We start from the raw sequence: 14307 nt of genomic DNA on the forward strand, positions 1-14307 counted from the left end.
CCAAGCCCTAACTGCCCCTCCATCCAGCACGCTCCTGCCTGAGTACCTTAGGCCTAGGAAGCAGTACTGGGCAGACAGTTTTAGAGAGATTCTGTGAGAAAAGGCTTCTGGATGCTCCTTAACCTGAGAAGGCAATGATAACATTCATGGCTGTGGTAGAAAGGGAGTTGGCAAGCGCCGGGGACCTATTTAGGATAGGAAAGCACATCTTCAGCTTCCTGAGTCTCTGTAAGCAGCTGTTCCTTAAGCACCAGTAACAATCAGCTGAGGCATTCGGCACCAGACTCTCTTGATGGCTCAGCCTTTACTGCTTTGGGCAGGACTTTAGATCTGGTCCCTCAATTATAGAAAAGGAGGTTAGTATTTATCAAATTGTTTTTGTAAGACTCCTTCCTCTCCTTCCTCGGTACATGCAGCCTCTGTTTCATCTGTAATAAACTATTGGTTGTAAAAATAGATCTTTTAAACAAGATTTTTCAGTTTTGTTTTGTTTTCTTAATTATGTGTGGATGCAAGAGTTCGTCTGTGGGTACATATACCCACGAGTGTAGTTGCCTGTGCAGGTCAGAGGTGTTAGATCTCTTGGAGTTGGAGTTGCAGGTAGTTGTGAGCCACCTGATTAGGTTCTCTGGAAGAGCAGTGTGGTAATTTGAATGTCATTGGCCCCCATAAGCTCATAAGGAGTGGCACTATTAGGAGGTGTGGCTTTGTTAGAGTGAGTGGCCTTGTTAGAGGAAGTGTGTCACTGTGGGAGGGGGTGTCACTGTGGGAGGTGGGCTTTGAGGTCTCATTTACACTCAAGCCACACCCAGTGTCCCAGACCACTTCCTGTTGCCTGTGGGTCAAGATGTAGAACTCTCAGCTCCTTTTCCAACACCATGTCTGCCTCCATGCTGCCTTGCTTCCCACCATGACGATAATGGACTAAACCTCTGAACTGTAAGCACGTCACCCAATTAAATGTTTTTGGTTATGAGTTGCCGTGGTCATGTTTCCTCACAGCAATAGAAACCCTAACTAAGATAAGCAGCAATATTCTTAACTTCCGAGACAAGCAGCAAACTTAACTTCTCTCCAGCCCTCTAAAACATACACTTTAAAAAAAAATTGTATATTTTATGCATATCAGTGTTTCAACTACAAGTATGTATGTGTACCATGCATGTACCTAGTACCCACAGAGATTAGAAGGCAGCATCAGATCCCCTGGAATTGTAGTTACAGGTGGTCGTGAGCCAACATGTGGGTCCTGGGAACCAACCCTGGATCCTCTGCAAGGGCAGCAAGTGCTCTTAACCACTGAGCCTCCTCTCCAGCCCCTCTAAAATATATCTTATGAATTTCATTTTCTTACTTCCTATACCTATGATTACAAATTATATTTACAAAGATGGTTAAAATGTTATCATGTCCTCAAGCTGCATACAGTCTATTAGAAGAGATTCAACTAAATATCCAGCAGACCTAGAATATACAGGATACATTACAGATGCTTGAGACACTGAGGAAGTCAGCCACTCAGTGTTAACATCATTGTGCAAATGAGACAGGGTAAGCCAGTGTTAGCAGGCACGTTTATCTGCCTCACAGCCTCTCTGAATAGACGTCTGTGAGGACCCCAGCTACGTTTTATCTTGTGCTCTCTTCAGCAAACTTCAGCTTAAGTTCTTACAACCACATGATCATGGCAGGTGAGGGCATACAAACCCAAGACCAGGAACCTGGGATTCAGGAAGCATGGCCCTTCCAACTTGCTTGCGCTGTGTTCTGGATGTTTATTTCTCCCCTCTTTCTCAATGCTTCTTCTCACTGAGTTCTAAACTGACTTCATTGACGTGACTTGAATATCTTCATTGGGCTCCAAGTCTTTCTGCCTTGTGTCCTGAAGCACACCATGCCTGTACTACACTCAAGAGACTATAACTGTATCCAACTGTTTCACATGCTTGTGGTATCTAGCAGGGTGCCCTGGCTTCAGCCCAAACAAGAACACCGGCTGCTCCGATTACTAAAAAAGTTCTTTCCAAAAGCAACAAGATGGTTGTAAGATTCTAGTGCTCTTTCTTACCTGTAAGAGGGTGCCATCTGCAAAGCCAAAGCCATCTTTTAATAAAGCTGTGATGTAACTGAGATCCATGCACAGGAAGGGACTGCCAGAGGTGAAGCTCTCCAAGTTATCACACACTGAAAGTGAGAGGGCAGACAGAGAGATGGAGGGTCTTCTCTGGCTGTACACAGGGCTTGAGTAAGCAAAAATGTCTCCATTTCATTGGTGAGTGGGCTTCCTGGAGTCTGGCTTATGTAGTGTATACCTCTGTATATTGTATACTTCTGTGTACTGTGTACTGTATACGCCTGTATACTGATGGCTTCTGCAAGACCACAGCTTCTTTAGAATCTGCGCATTTCCTGTATGAAATCATCTATTCTCTGGGCATGGTGGCAGTGGTCACCTTTAATCCCAGCACTCAGGAGGCAGAGGCAGGCAGATCTCTGAGTCCTAGGCCATCTGGGTTCCAGGACAGCCAGGGCTACACAGAGAAACCCTGTCTTGAAAAACCAAGAAAAAAAAAATCATCTATTCTTATTTATGTGCATTTTAGTTTATTTGCCAGTTATGGGTGTGGCAGGGTGAGCAGGGGGTGAGCAAGGGGTGAGCAGGCTCTGCTGGAAATCAAGCCCAGGGCCTTGCACATACTAGGAAAATTCTCCACACCTGAACTATACTCTCAGTACCCTGCTTTTCAAATGTCTGTGACAGACTGTGGCCACTTAATGCGAAGTCCCTAGTTGAGGCCTGGAGCACAGAGAAATATAATTTAACCCTCTCCTGTTGCCACTGGAAAAGATCATTTGTATTTTAGATTTATTCTCTCAAGGATGTCCCATGCATTCTGGTGCTCAGTTTTTTATTACTGCTGATAACCCTGCCTATTCCAATTTAAAGAGGGAAAGAGAGTGTGCCAGGCTGCGTATATAGCTAGTTCAGGTGTTAGAATGACTGTCTAGCATTCATGAGCCTGGAATCCTTCCCCACTATCACATAAATCAGTCACGGTGACTCATGCCTATAATCTTAGCACTTGAGAGGTGATCAGAATTCAAGGTTATCCTCAGCTACACTGCAAATGTGAGGCCATCCTGAGCTACATAAGACTTTGTCTCAAAAAAAAAAAATAAAATGAAAAACAAACAGATAATAGTAATGCAATAATTATAATAGGAATCCTAACTATTTCTCTGAAGTGTCTTAGATCCCCATATTCTTATTTGACAGTACCTAATGCATTTCCAGCAGACTGGAAGGCTCAGAAAGGAGCCAGTCCCAAGAGGGCCTGCACTGGCAGCCACACTTCATAGTCCAACTTCAAGAATTTCCTGAGGCCGGGCGGTGGTGGCACACGCCTTTAATCCCAGCACTTGGGAGGCAGAGGCAGGCGGATCTTTGTGAGTTCGAGGCCAGCCTGGTCTACAGAGCGAGATCCAGGAAAGGCGCAAGGCTGCACAGAGAAACCCTGTCTCAAAAAACCAAAAAAAAAAAAAAAAAAAAAAAAAAAGAATTTCCTGACACTTACCTTCTCTGGCTTTTCTTTCAAAATCTTCAACTTTTAAAACACCGCCCTTTTCATAATCTAAAATGAAACAGAATAGCTAGTGCCGGAAGCTTCAAGGAAACAAGGGCATTTATCCCAGTGATACATAGTAACAAAAAACGAGAACTACATGGAATTTCCACCGTAAGACACTGATACATAAACATGATATCTGTACAAGACAAATCCACGCTGCCTATTTTATTTATTTACAATTAATGTATGACACCCATTTTACAGCATATATCTAACCACAATAAAAATGTAGGTTCATTTAAAAGTTTAGTAAATGGGGGAGGGGGCCTGGAGAGATGCTCAATGGTTAAGACCACTTACTGCTCTTGCAGAGGGCTCAGGTTCAGTTTCAGAACTCACATCAGGTGGCTCATAAGCACCTGTAACTCTAGTCCCAGAGGCTTTGATGCCCTCTGGCCTCTGCAGACACCTACATACGTGGTACTTATAAAGTCATGCAGGCACATACACATAGATTAAAAAATACAATAAGCAGGGCAGAAAATGATCTCTCGCTGGTCACGACAGATCATGTGTGTACTCACACCTAAACAAAAATACAACTTCTGTGATAAGAAAAAAAATTCCTAAAAGTACAGGAAATTGGAGTGATGGCTTTACTATCTTGAATGTGGGGAGTTTTCACAGGCACACACATGGCAAGGTTTGGCAAACTGTATGAAAGCAACATGTGCACTCATGTATGTCATTTTGTTACGATTTGGAGGAAATGTCTCCTATGGGCCCATGTGTTGAAGGCCTGGTCTCCAGACAGTGGAGTCCCAGTCACTGAGAGGTGAGTGGACCAGGGGCATGTGCCTTTATCAATGCATTAAGCTACAGATGTATTCATAAATGGATAGTGTAGTTGGGAGGTTAACGGAAACTTCTGGAGATGGGGCTTAGGTAGGGAATGGTCAACAGGAATGTGTTGTTGCTGGCTCTGTCTACATCCCATCCTCTACCTCTCCCTCCTTCCTGGCTGCCATGAGGTAAGCAACTTTGCTCCTCCAAGTCCTTCCACTGTTATTCTCTGCCTTACTGTGGCAGAAACAGGGAAGTTGCTGACCATGGCCTGAAGCCATGGTCCACAAGAAACCCTTACCCCTCTAAGGCATCGCTCAGGATACATAGGAAAACCTGCCTCAAACCAACAGGCTTTATGAACAGCCAGGTCACTTCCCACTTTCCAAAGACCCCAAAGGTATATTCACCTTTCCATTCTAGTGGCTAGTATAACACTACTGGAAAGCTGAAAATCACTCCAACCAACACAGCCTTCGATGCTCCTGCCCTTCCCCATGGTCCCTTCTCTTCCTTCTGGCCTGACACCAGGCGTGAACTCACCAATCAAGTGCGTATCGACAGCCCGGTCATAGTAGTAGGAAAAAGCATAGAAGGAGCTTCCGCGAACCTCTTCCGGCTGGTGAAGTTTTCCTTGCACGACCCTCAGCACTTCTGCGTAGCAGGGCTCAAAGCCCATCTCCCCTGTCCGGGCAAACGTGTATATACATCACTGGAGAATAAGGATGTGGCAAGAGTCACTGCCTGTGGCAAGCTGGTGGAGTCAGTGGGAGAAGAGCAAGACAATCAAGGCGGCTGAATGTTAGCCCTTGAGCAGCGTAGCTATGGCCGAGGTTTAGGCTTGAGACCTTCACGCAAGGAAGAGGAAGAGCTCTTGAAAGAGCTGGGCCATCTGAAGGCGGGGCTGACCCGACTGCTACAGTGACGGGGTTACAGGGTTCAGGCTATTCAAGATACGCATTGTCCACAGACGCGCGGGCTGGACCCTCTGCATCACCACGTCCAGAGAGAGAAGGGCAACATGTAAAAGGCCCGACCGGCACTCCAGGAAGACTGCAGCCCGGGACTGCTGGCTCACTAATCTGAGAAAGTGCAGAAAGCAGAGCACCAGAAACAGCTGCACCTCTGTGCACGTATGTAGCTGAGGTCTGGAACCACAGCAGCAACACCACAATACCTGGGCCTGAAAACAGGACCCAGTGAAGAGCACTGGCTGCTGTTTACAAATGTTATTATTTTGTCAGGTGGTGGTGCACGCCTTTAATCCCAGCACTCAGGAGACAGAGCCAGATGGGCCTCTGAGTTCGAGGGCAGCCTGGTCTATAGAGCAAGTTCCAGGTCAGGCTCCAAAGCTACACAAAGAAATCCTGTCTCAAACATCTGTGCACTACATATTATCTGGTGCCTTCAGAGTCCAGAAGAGGCATTGGATCCTCTGGAACTGGAGTTTCAGACAGTTGTGAGCCACCATGTGGGTGCTGGGAATTGAACCCAGGCCCTCTGAAAGAGCAGCAAGTATTCTTAACCACTGAGCCACTTTTCCAACCCCACTTCCTGCTCTTGAAGAGGACCTGGGTTCAGATCCCAGCAACCATGGGAAGGCTCACAAGGGTCTGTACCTCCAGTCCTAGGGGACCGACTCCCTCTTCTGACCTCCATGGGTAGGAGGCACACATATAGCACACAGACAAACATGTAGGCAAAATACATCCATACACATAAAAAAAAATCAATAAATCTTAAAAACAACAAAAACATAAAATTAAACAAAGAAAACAAAAAGGTGGCTGGGTCTGAGAAGTCTTAAAAACGATGTGTAACCTTCTTCAACCTCACTGCTGGGGTCCAGGGCAGCTCCTCTCCTTTACCTGTGTTTACCAAAACCAGCCACAGTCACCATGCTTCTGCCTACCATGCTTCACGGTCTTTGTGAGCAATTATTCAGAAAGCTTGTTTCCTTCTCGGGAGAACAAAATTTCCCCTTGATTTTAATGAATCTAAAATGAGTGATTCTTATCTCAATTTTAAGTTTTACTCTAACTGAAATCATTAAACACACACTGGACCTGAAACAGGGATTCACGCCGCTGCACTAGACGGGTTACAACAGGTCTCTAGTACACCACAGGACTCAGAAGAGGATGCAGAGCGGCTGCTGCCTTGCTTGCTGGCCTCTGAACATGCCAAAAGTAGGTGCTTTCAATGTGGTGAGTCTCTCTTGGGCTCTGGAACTGCTTCCTAAAGACTTGCCAGAACATGGACTCTGAAGGTCATTTTAACCAGTGAGGAAACACCATTTACCTTCTTGGTTGCCACCATACTGGTATTTCACACCCCCAAAGATCCACTCCGCTTCCAACCATCTTGGTAAACAGGCACTTCGAAAGGTCCGTCCGTCGGTGCCTGAAAGAAGCGCAACCCAAGAAGGTAAGCGTGGGAGAGGGAAGGCGGGAGCAAGAAGCAGGAGGCCGAAAGGAATCCTCAAGGGGACTGGGCCTTCCTTCGGATCTCATCAAGCTAGTTCCTTAGCTGTATCCTTGATAGGGGTTCTTCACAGGCTTTGTGGTAGTGCTGAACCCTCTAACACTAGAGGCTGATTTTCATACCATAGTCAAGTAAGTTCCTTCCTTTAATGGAGGAAGACTCCTCCACTGGTAGTTGAGGTCAAATGAAATGTCACTGAAGACACCTGGCACTCTGAAATGCTGTGTACTCCTCACTCCAGTCCTAGCTTAGGCGAGCATGGCGCTGTCTGGAGTGCACTAGACACAAAGTCGTGTTTTAGGTGAAGGCTGGGGCACAGGAAGGCCAATGATTTGTTCCCATCCAGAACTGGGATTGCAGCCAATGCTGCCAGTGCCCAGCTGTGAAGACAAAGAGGGAACTGCTCAGTCATTCCACTTGGCAAACTGGACGGATCTTATTTCCTGACAAAGGCTTGTGCAGGTTCCGACCAAACACTGTGGAGGCTTCAGCCTTGCAGCCACAGGTCCTGTGCCAGCAGCCCTCACTCTCGAGGTGATGAATACACACCACAGCACCAGCCGTTTCCTGTCTGTGATACAACACACGCTTCCCAAGTCAACATGACCCTTGCTCCATAAAATGAATGCCAAGGGAGGGACGAGGCGAGCTGCACTGTCTCCCACCACGAACTGGTACTCAGACAAACCTTCTGTGTCCAGGGCTCCCAGGGTTGCCAGTCTTGCAGCTTTCAATCCAAATCCCAGGTAACTGTAAAATACAGGATTGACCGATTCCAGGCTGTCCTGGATGTTTTCACCCACTCTACCTTTTTCAAACGTGACATAGTGTCTCTGACTCCCTTTGGAAAGATAGAAACTTTGTCTATCTCTTGGTCATATTATTCACTTGACCAATAAAGAAAGACTTCTGTAGTCTGGACCAAGGATATGCAGTAAACCGCTCTTAAGTGTGATGCCGAAGAATAGGATTGTTCCTGGTAGTCCAGCCTGAGAACCAGCCCCAGAAAAGGTTCTCATTCTTTCAGCTCTTATCACTCCCAGACTAGTCTCTGAACACCTGGAGCCCAGATCACATGAGTTCGTATGGAGCTCTGGCTGAGTTTTGAGCCTTCTCCACATGCTCTCATCTAAAGAAAAACTGACTTTTACATCACATTCTTTTGAGACCCCAAACAGGTTGCCTCCTGAGTTTCTCAAGTTTGGTGTATTGCTTAGGTTTCAGTAGACAGGGCTTACAGGACTGGCAGAGACTTTCTGAGGCTGATAAGATACAGTAACAAATACGAAAATGCCCTGAAAAGTTAGGAAAAGTAATACAATGTGAACTATTATTCTTCCCTACCCCCTCCTCACCTATGTGTATAGAGCTTAAAAGTGCTGTTAAACATCTCAAAGGAAGTGAGGTAGCCCCTAGGCGTTTGTTCCAGGGTTTTCTGCAAATCAGAAAAAGCAAAGAGACTTCAGCATCTGCAATTATATGAAGATTTTAGTACCACTATCCACAACCCTCTCCCCAAATCAAAGCTGGGGAAGATTACATTGCAAGTCTCCCAAGGCTTGAGGAGCCAGAAACTTCTCTAGTCATTAACTGACTACTTAGCCTAGTCACTGGAGAGCTGATGTCTCAAAACAGGATGCTGCTTTCTTAGCACCATGATGCTTTCTAAGTGTGTTGCCAACATGGCCTTAATAAAATGACTCACCGCAAACTGGGGTAGAAACGTGATTTGGGTGGAGGCACCCCCCAGGTCAAGGGTCCCCATAGTCTCCTGGCCATGGCCATGCAGTTGACCTGTTAATGACAGCAAGGTATGAATGAGTACCCAGGCCATCCAGACACTCTCTGCAGGTTCTCCCCTGCTTTTATTATTGTACACCAAGGGTATTTTGTGACATTTACTGCTGGCTCCCTGAGCCCAGAGGCTGCAGGCTAATGTAAACACAGAGGGCCTCCTGCTGCAGCTGAAGCCTTGAAAGCCGATTATAAAATTAGCTTATCTCCCAACCCTCTTCTTTTTTGATTTTGTTTTTTTGAGACAGGGTTTCTCTGTGTAGCTTTGGAGCCGGTTCCGGAACTCACTCTGTAGACCAGGCTGGCCTCACAGATTTCCAGCTACCTCTGCCTGCTGAGTGCTGGGATTAAAGGCGTGAGCCACCACCACCTGGCTCCCTCTTTTTTAAAAAAGAGGTTTTTTTCTATTTTAATTATGTGTATGTGTGGGTAAATACACATAAGTGTGGCTGTCCAGAGGCTAGAGTCCTAGAGCTGAAATTACAGGCAGCTGTAAGCCACCCAAGGGTCTTTGGAAAGAACAGTAAATGCTTTTAACTGCTGAGCCATTTCTCCAAAACAAAAAAAGCCTCTTCTTTTAAAGAAAGAACAGTACAGGAAGAGAGAAGCGGATTTTACCCTCTTGGTAAAAACAAACAAACAAACAAAAACTGTAAAAGCCAGTTAAGGTTCTAAGAGAAACTTCAGGATCTACTTAGTTTACCTGTTAGGAAGTTCACAGTAACCCACGCTAAGATGCCTAAAGGAGAGAAAAGCAAAGATTATGTTCCAGATCATCTCCCCTCTATTCCTTCTCTAGACTTCATGTCTAGAGCACTGTCTCCCACCCTATCCCTCCATGTTTACTTAGCTCCTCTTTCTTTCATGCTGGACCCTTCTTCCCAGACCCCTGAACTGGATCATTCATTGATTCCACCCCCTCTCACCCAAGTACATATTTCATCCTCTGTCCCACCTTCATAGGACCCATCCATGATGCTAACGCTGTCATCTGGGACCAGGAAAGGTGACTTCTTGAAGATCTCCTCTACCTAGGGAAAAAGTGCAAAAATCTGGATTCTGTGAATCGGTAAAACAAATGATCACCAACGATCCCAGTGTCTGTGTTCTCTAAGTCCTAGAAAACAGCCCTCGCTCTCTTCCCTAGATAAAACAACAGCAGCATTGAGCCCTTTCCCTGTGAAGCCGGAGAAGGAACCAGGCAAAAACACAAGCACATGGATTCCTTAAGAAACCCATCTAAATTTTCTATCAGCTGCACCTAGGGAAGAACGTATATTTGACCCTTCCAACTCAAATCAAGAGCCTGTACCTTTGTTAGCCCCTGACTAGCTCTACCTGGACATGCAGTGAACACTGCTAAGCCTAAAGGAGCTAAGGCACTCACTTCTGCTGGATTTTGGTGCACAGCTAGGGCCTATAGAGACTAAGGGAGACCTCAGACCTGGCCTTATGGAGTCCTATTTTAGGAGGTGTGAATGAAGACCTTACACAAATCCTTCTGACTCTCCATAAATAAAGGCCACTGATGCATGCATTATGGCCTTAAAATGATTTTAAATTACATTTATGGATTTTTATGTGTGAGTGTGCACATATGTGTGCATTCATGTGGGCCTGTGCATGCGATAGCACATGTCTGGACGGTAGAAGAAAACTTCCAAGGGTCAGTCCAATCCTTCTACTATGTGAGTCCTAGAGATAAAACTCAGGTTACCTCCTGGTGGTGGTGGTGGTGGTGGTGGTGGTGGTGGTGGTGGTGGTGGTGGTGGTGGTGCAGCACACCTTTGATCCCAGCACTTGGGAGGCAGAGCCAGGTGGATCTCTGTGAGTTCGAGGCCAGCCTGGTCTACAGAGTGAGTTCCAGGAAAGGAGCAAAGCTACACAGAGAAATCCTGTTTCAAAAAACCAAAACAAACAAACAAACAAACAAACAAAAAGCCTCAGGTTACCAAGCTTGGTGGCAAGCACTCCTAATGCTGAGTCATCACACTGGCCTACATTATAGTTGATTTTTACATCACTATTATAGATGGGGGATTCTCCAAGTATAAATCAAAAGGACTCCACTCTTTTGCTGTTCTCAGTTTGCTTTCTCCACTCCCATCTTCTGCCCCAAGTTTATTCTCAATGTAGCATATTTGTATTTGTTTGTTTGTTTGTCTGTTTGTTTATGTATATGTATTTGTGTGTGAGCACATGTGTATGGAGGCCAACCTCAGGTGTCTCCTTCAATCACTCTCCACCTTACTAGATGAGACAGTGTCTCATGAACCTGGAGGTCAGTGAAGCCCTCGAGACCTTCCTGTCTCTGTCTTCCCAGTAAGGGGCCACAGGTGCACACTGCCATGCTTACCTTGTGTGGATGCGAGCAATCAAAATGAAGGTACTGGTGTGTGAGTTTTTAAAATGGACAACAGATTATTTCTCCTTAGTTCAAAATATCCTGATAGCTTCCTTAACAACAACAAAAGCCCAGGCTGGAGAGGTGGCTCAGCAGTTACGAGCCCCAGCTGCTCTTCCAGAGGTCCTGAGTTCAATTCCCCAACACCCACATGACAGCTCACAACCACCTATAATGGGATCTGATGCCTTCTTCTGGTGTGCAGGCAGACATGCAGACAGAGCACTCATACACACACACACACACACACACACACACACACACGTTTTTAAAAAAGTAAGTAAAAAAAAAGTTTGTCTTTTAATACTGATATGCTTACTCCCTGTCACCCAGCTTCCTGACCGCTCCCCTTCCTCTCAAGCCAGCCACAGGACGTCCTGGAAGCTGTTTGTGACTTCAGGCTTTACACCTGCTGTTTGTCTGAAACAGTCTTCTTACAAAGTCTTGTACAATCCTTCCTTCTCCTCAGATCTCTGATCAAATAAATTACATCTAAGAGATTTGGCTAGAAAGATGGCTCAGTAGTTAAGAACCCATATTGCTCAAAGAGACCTTTGCTCTACTTAAAACAGCAATGCCCCGACCCAGCATTCCCTAGATGCTTTACCCTCTTCTATCTTCCCACAGAATCTGCAGGGCATGAAATAATCTGTCTTCCCAACACTAGAATGTAAGCCCCATGCGGGCACTGACCATCGTTTTGTTCCTTGTCTATGTCTCCAGTAATTCACAAAACACGGGAAGCACTCAGGAGGTGAATGAATGAATGAATGAATGAATGAATATGAAGAATTGAGATCTTAGGGGTTGGAGATGGCTTGGTGATGAAGAGCACTGGCCGCTCTTGCAAAGGACCTGGTTCCATTCCCATCACCCACATAGTGGTTCACAATCATCTATTACTTCAGTTTCAAGGGATCTTACCCCCTCTTCTCACCTCCACAGGAACCAGGAATGCATTCGATACATAAATGCATGCAAGCTACCATAAAGATACATGCTCAGCTATGTTCATAGCAGCACTATTTGTAATAGCCAGAACCTGGAAACAACCTAGATGCCCGTCAACGGAAGAATGGATGAAAAAAATGTGGTACATATACACAATGGAGTACTACTCAGCAGAGAAAAACAATGAAAGCATGAAATTTGCAGGCAAATGGATGGAACTAGAAAAAAATCATCCTGAGTGAGGTAACCCAAACCCAGAAAGACAGTCATGGTATGTACTCACTCATAGGTGGATTCTAGATATAAAATAAAGAACAATCAGACCACAACCCATAGAACCATAGAGGCTATATATATAGCATGGAGGTCCCTAGGATGACTGTGGCTTATAATAAATTTCAGTTTTACTCAATTATTGAAAAAAAAATAGCCAAATGAATGGAAACACATGAACTATGAACCAAAGGCTGAGGGGCCCCCAGCTGGATCAGGCCCTCTGAATAGGTGAGACAGTTGATTGGCTTGATCAGTTTGGGAGGCAACTAGGCATTGGGACCAAGTCCTGTGCTCATTGCATGAGTTGGCTGTTTGAAACCTGGAGCTTATGCAGGGACACTTGGTTCAGTCTGGGAGGAAGGGACTGGACCTCCCTGGACTGAGTCTACCAGGTTGATCGCAGTCCTCGGGGGAGGACTTGTCCTGGAGGAGGTGGGAATGGAGGGTAGGCTGGGGGTAAGGGGAGGGGGTGGGAGGGGGGAGAACAGGGGAACCCGTGGCTGATATGTAGAACTGAATGGTATTGTAAAATAAAAAATATATATATAAAAAAAGCCAAAATAAATAAATAAATGCATGCAAGCAAAATAAAAATAAGTAAATCTGAAGAAAAAACTTTCCAATAAGAATCAGGATTTGGCCGGGCGGTGGTGGCGCACGCCTTTAATCCCAGCACTTGGGAGGCAGAGGCAGGTGGATCTCCGTGAGTTCGAGGCCAGCCTGGGCTACCAAGTGAGTTCCAGGAAAGGCACAAAGCTACAGAGAGAGACCCTGTCTTGAAAAACCAAAAAAAAAAAAAAAAAAAAAAAAAAAAAAAAAAAAAAAAAAAAAAAAGAATCAGGATTTGAAGGGCTGAGAAAATGGCTCAGTGGTTAGGAGCACTGGCTGCTCTTCCAGAGGACCAGGGTTCAATTCCCAGTACCCACATGGCAGCTTACAGCTGCCTATGACTCCAGTTTCAGGTGATCTGACACCCTCATACCAATGCACATAAAAATAAAAGTTAAATAAATTAAAAAAAAAAAAAAAGAATCGGGATTTGAATTCTCACAGACATGCTTAGACAAGAGACTCAAAGCCTCTGGCTGAGAGTCAAGAAAACCTGTTGACACTAAGGCCTTGTTGACGACTCACCTCAGACTCAGACAAGAACATGATTTAGGTGGAGGCTGTTAGAGAGCAGACTCCCACTCTGCTGTGATTTTTTTTTTAATTAAAATGAGATTCTGCCTAAATGTTCTTTACAACATGAAATCTAATGTTTATTATGTCTTATAATATATTTATTATATAAGTACATACAATAAAATATTAAGTTTAATAAAACTATACTTAAATTTTTTATTTGAAGGGCAATGTTTAAAAAAAATATTCTCAACATTTTATGCTGAGAGAAAGAAAAAAAACTTCTAAAGCCAGAGACTATCAACTGTATAATTCCATTTGTATGAAACATAAGAAGAAATAAACCTTATCTACAGTGAGAGAACCAGATCTGTGGTTGCCTGGCTTCAAGGGTAGTGAAAACTAACTGTAAAAGGACACAAATACGTCTCTATTTGTCAAAACACCTTTATCTGAACACTTTAATGTATATTTACATTTTAACTTGTGTTTGTGCACGTTTGCATGTGTGTGTACACATTTGTGTGCACAGATGTATGTAGGGCAGAGGTCAACTTTGAGTTTCCTTTCTCAAGGTCTGTCACCTTAATTTCTGAGACAGGATTTCTCACAGGGACCTGGGTGATCAGGCTAGGTTGGTTGGTTGGCCAACAACCCCAGGGATCCCGTCCAAATCTTCCCAACACTGAGCTTCTGAGGGTGTGCCACCAGGCCTGATGTTTTTATGTATATGCTGGGGACCCGATGCTCACACTCTGAACTATGTCCTCAGCTCTATGAATAGACATATGTCACTATACGTCAATTTTCCTCAACAGAGTTTATTTAAAACTGTTTCTATATTATACGTCCAGAAAACTC

General features: G+C 44.9%; 1 protein-coding gene across 1 annotated transcript in view; it reads right to left on the reverse strand.

Moving 5' to 3' along the window:
- Entpd5 (ectonucleoside triphosphate diphosphohydrolase 5 (inactive)) overlaps positions 1-14307 on the reverse strand; it is a 36398-nt gene that overhangs the window by 645 nt on the left and 21446 nt on the right. The window contains 9 exon segments of the mRNA XM_076551068.1: positions 2069-2184; positions 3576-3632; positions 4956-5096; positions 6714-6815; positions 7585-7646; positions 8252-8331; positions 8602-8690; positions 9394-9429; positions 9646-9721. Of these exon segments, the coding sequence (XP_076407183.1) occupies positions 2069-2184; positions 3576-3632; positions 4956-5096; positions 6714-6815; positions 7585-7646; positions 8252-8331; positions 8602-8690; positions 9394-9429; positions 9646-9721 (759 nt within the window).

This window comes from Peromyscus maniculatus, chromosome 14 (genome assembly GCF_049852395.1).
Source record: "Peromyscus maniculatus bairdii isolate BWxNUB_F1_BW_parent chromosome 14, HU_Pman_BW_mat_3.1, whole genome shotgun sequence".
Classification (NCBI taxonomy): domain Eukaryota; kingdom Metazoa; phylum Chordata; class Mammalia; order Rodentia; family Cricetidae; genus Peromyscus; species Peromyscus maniculatus.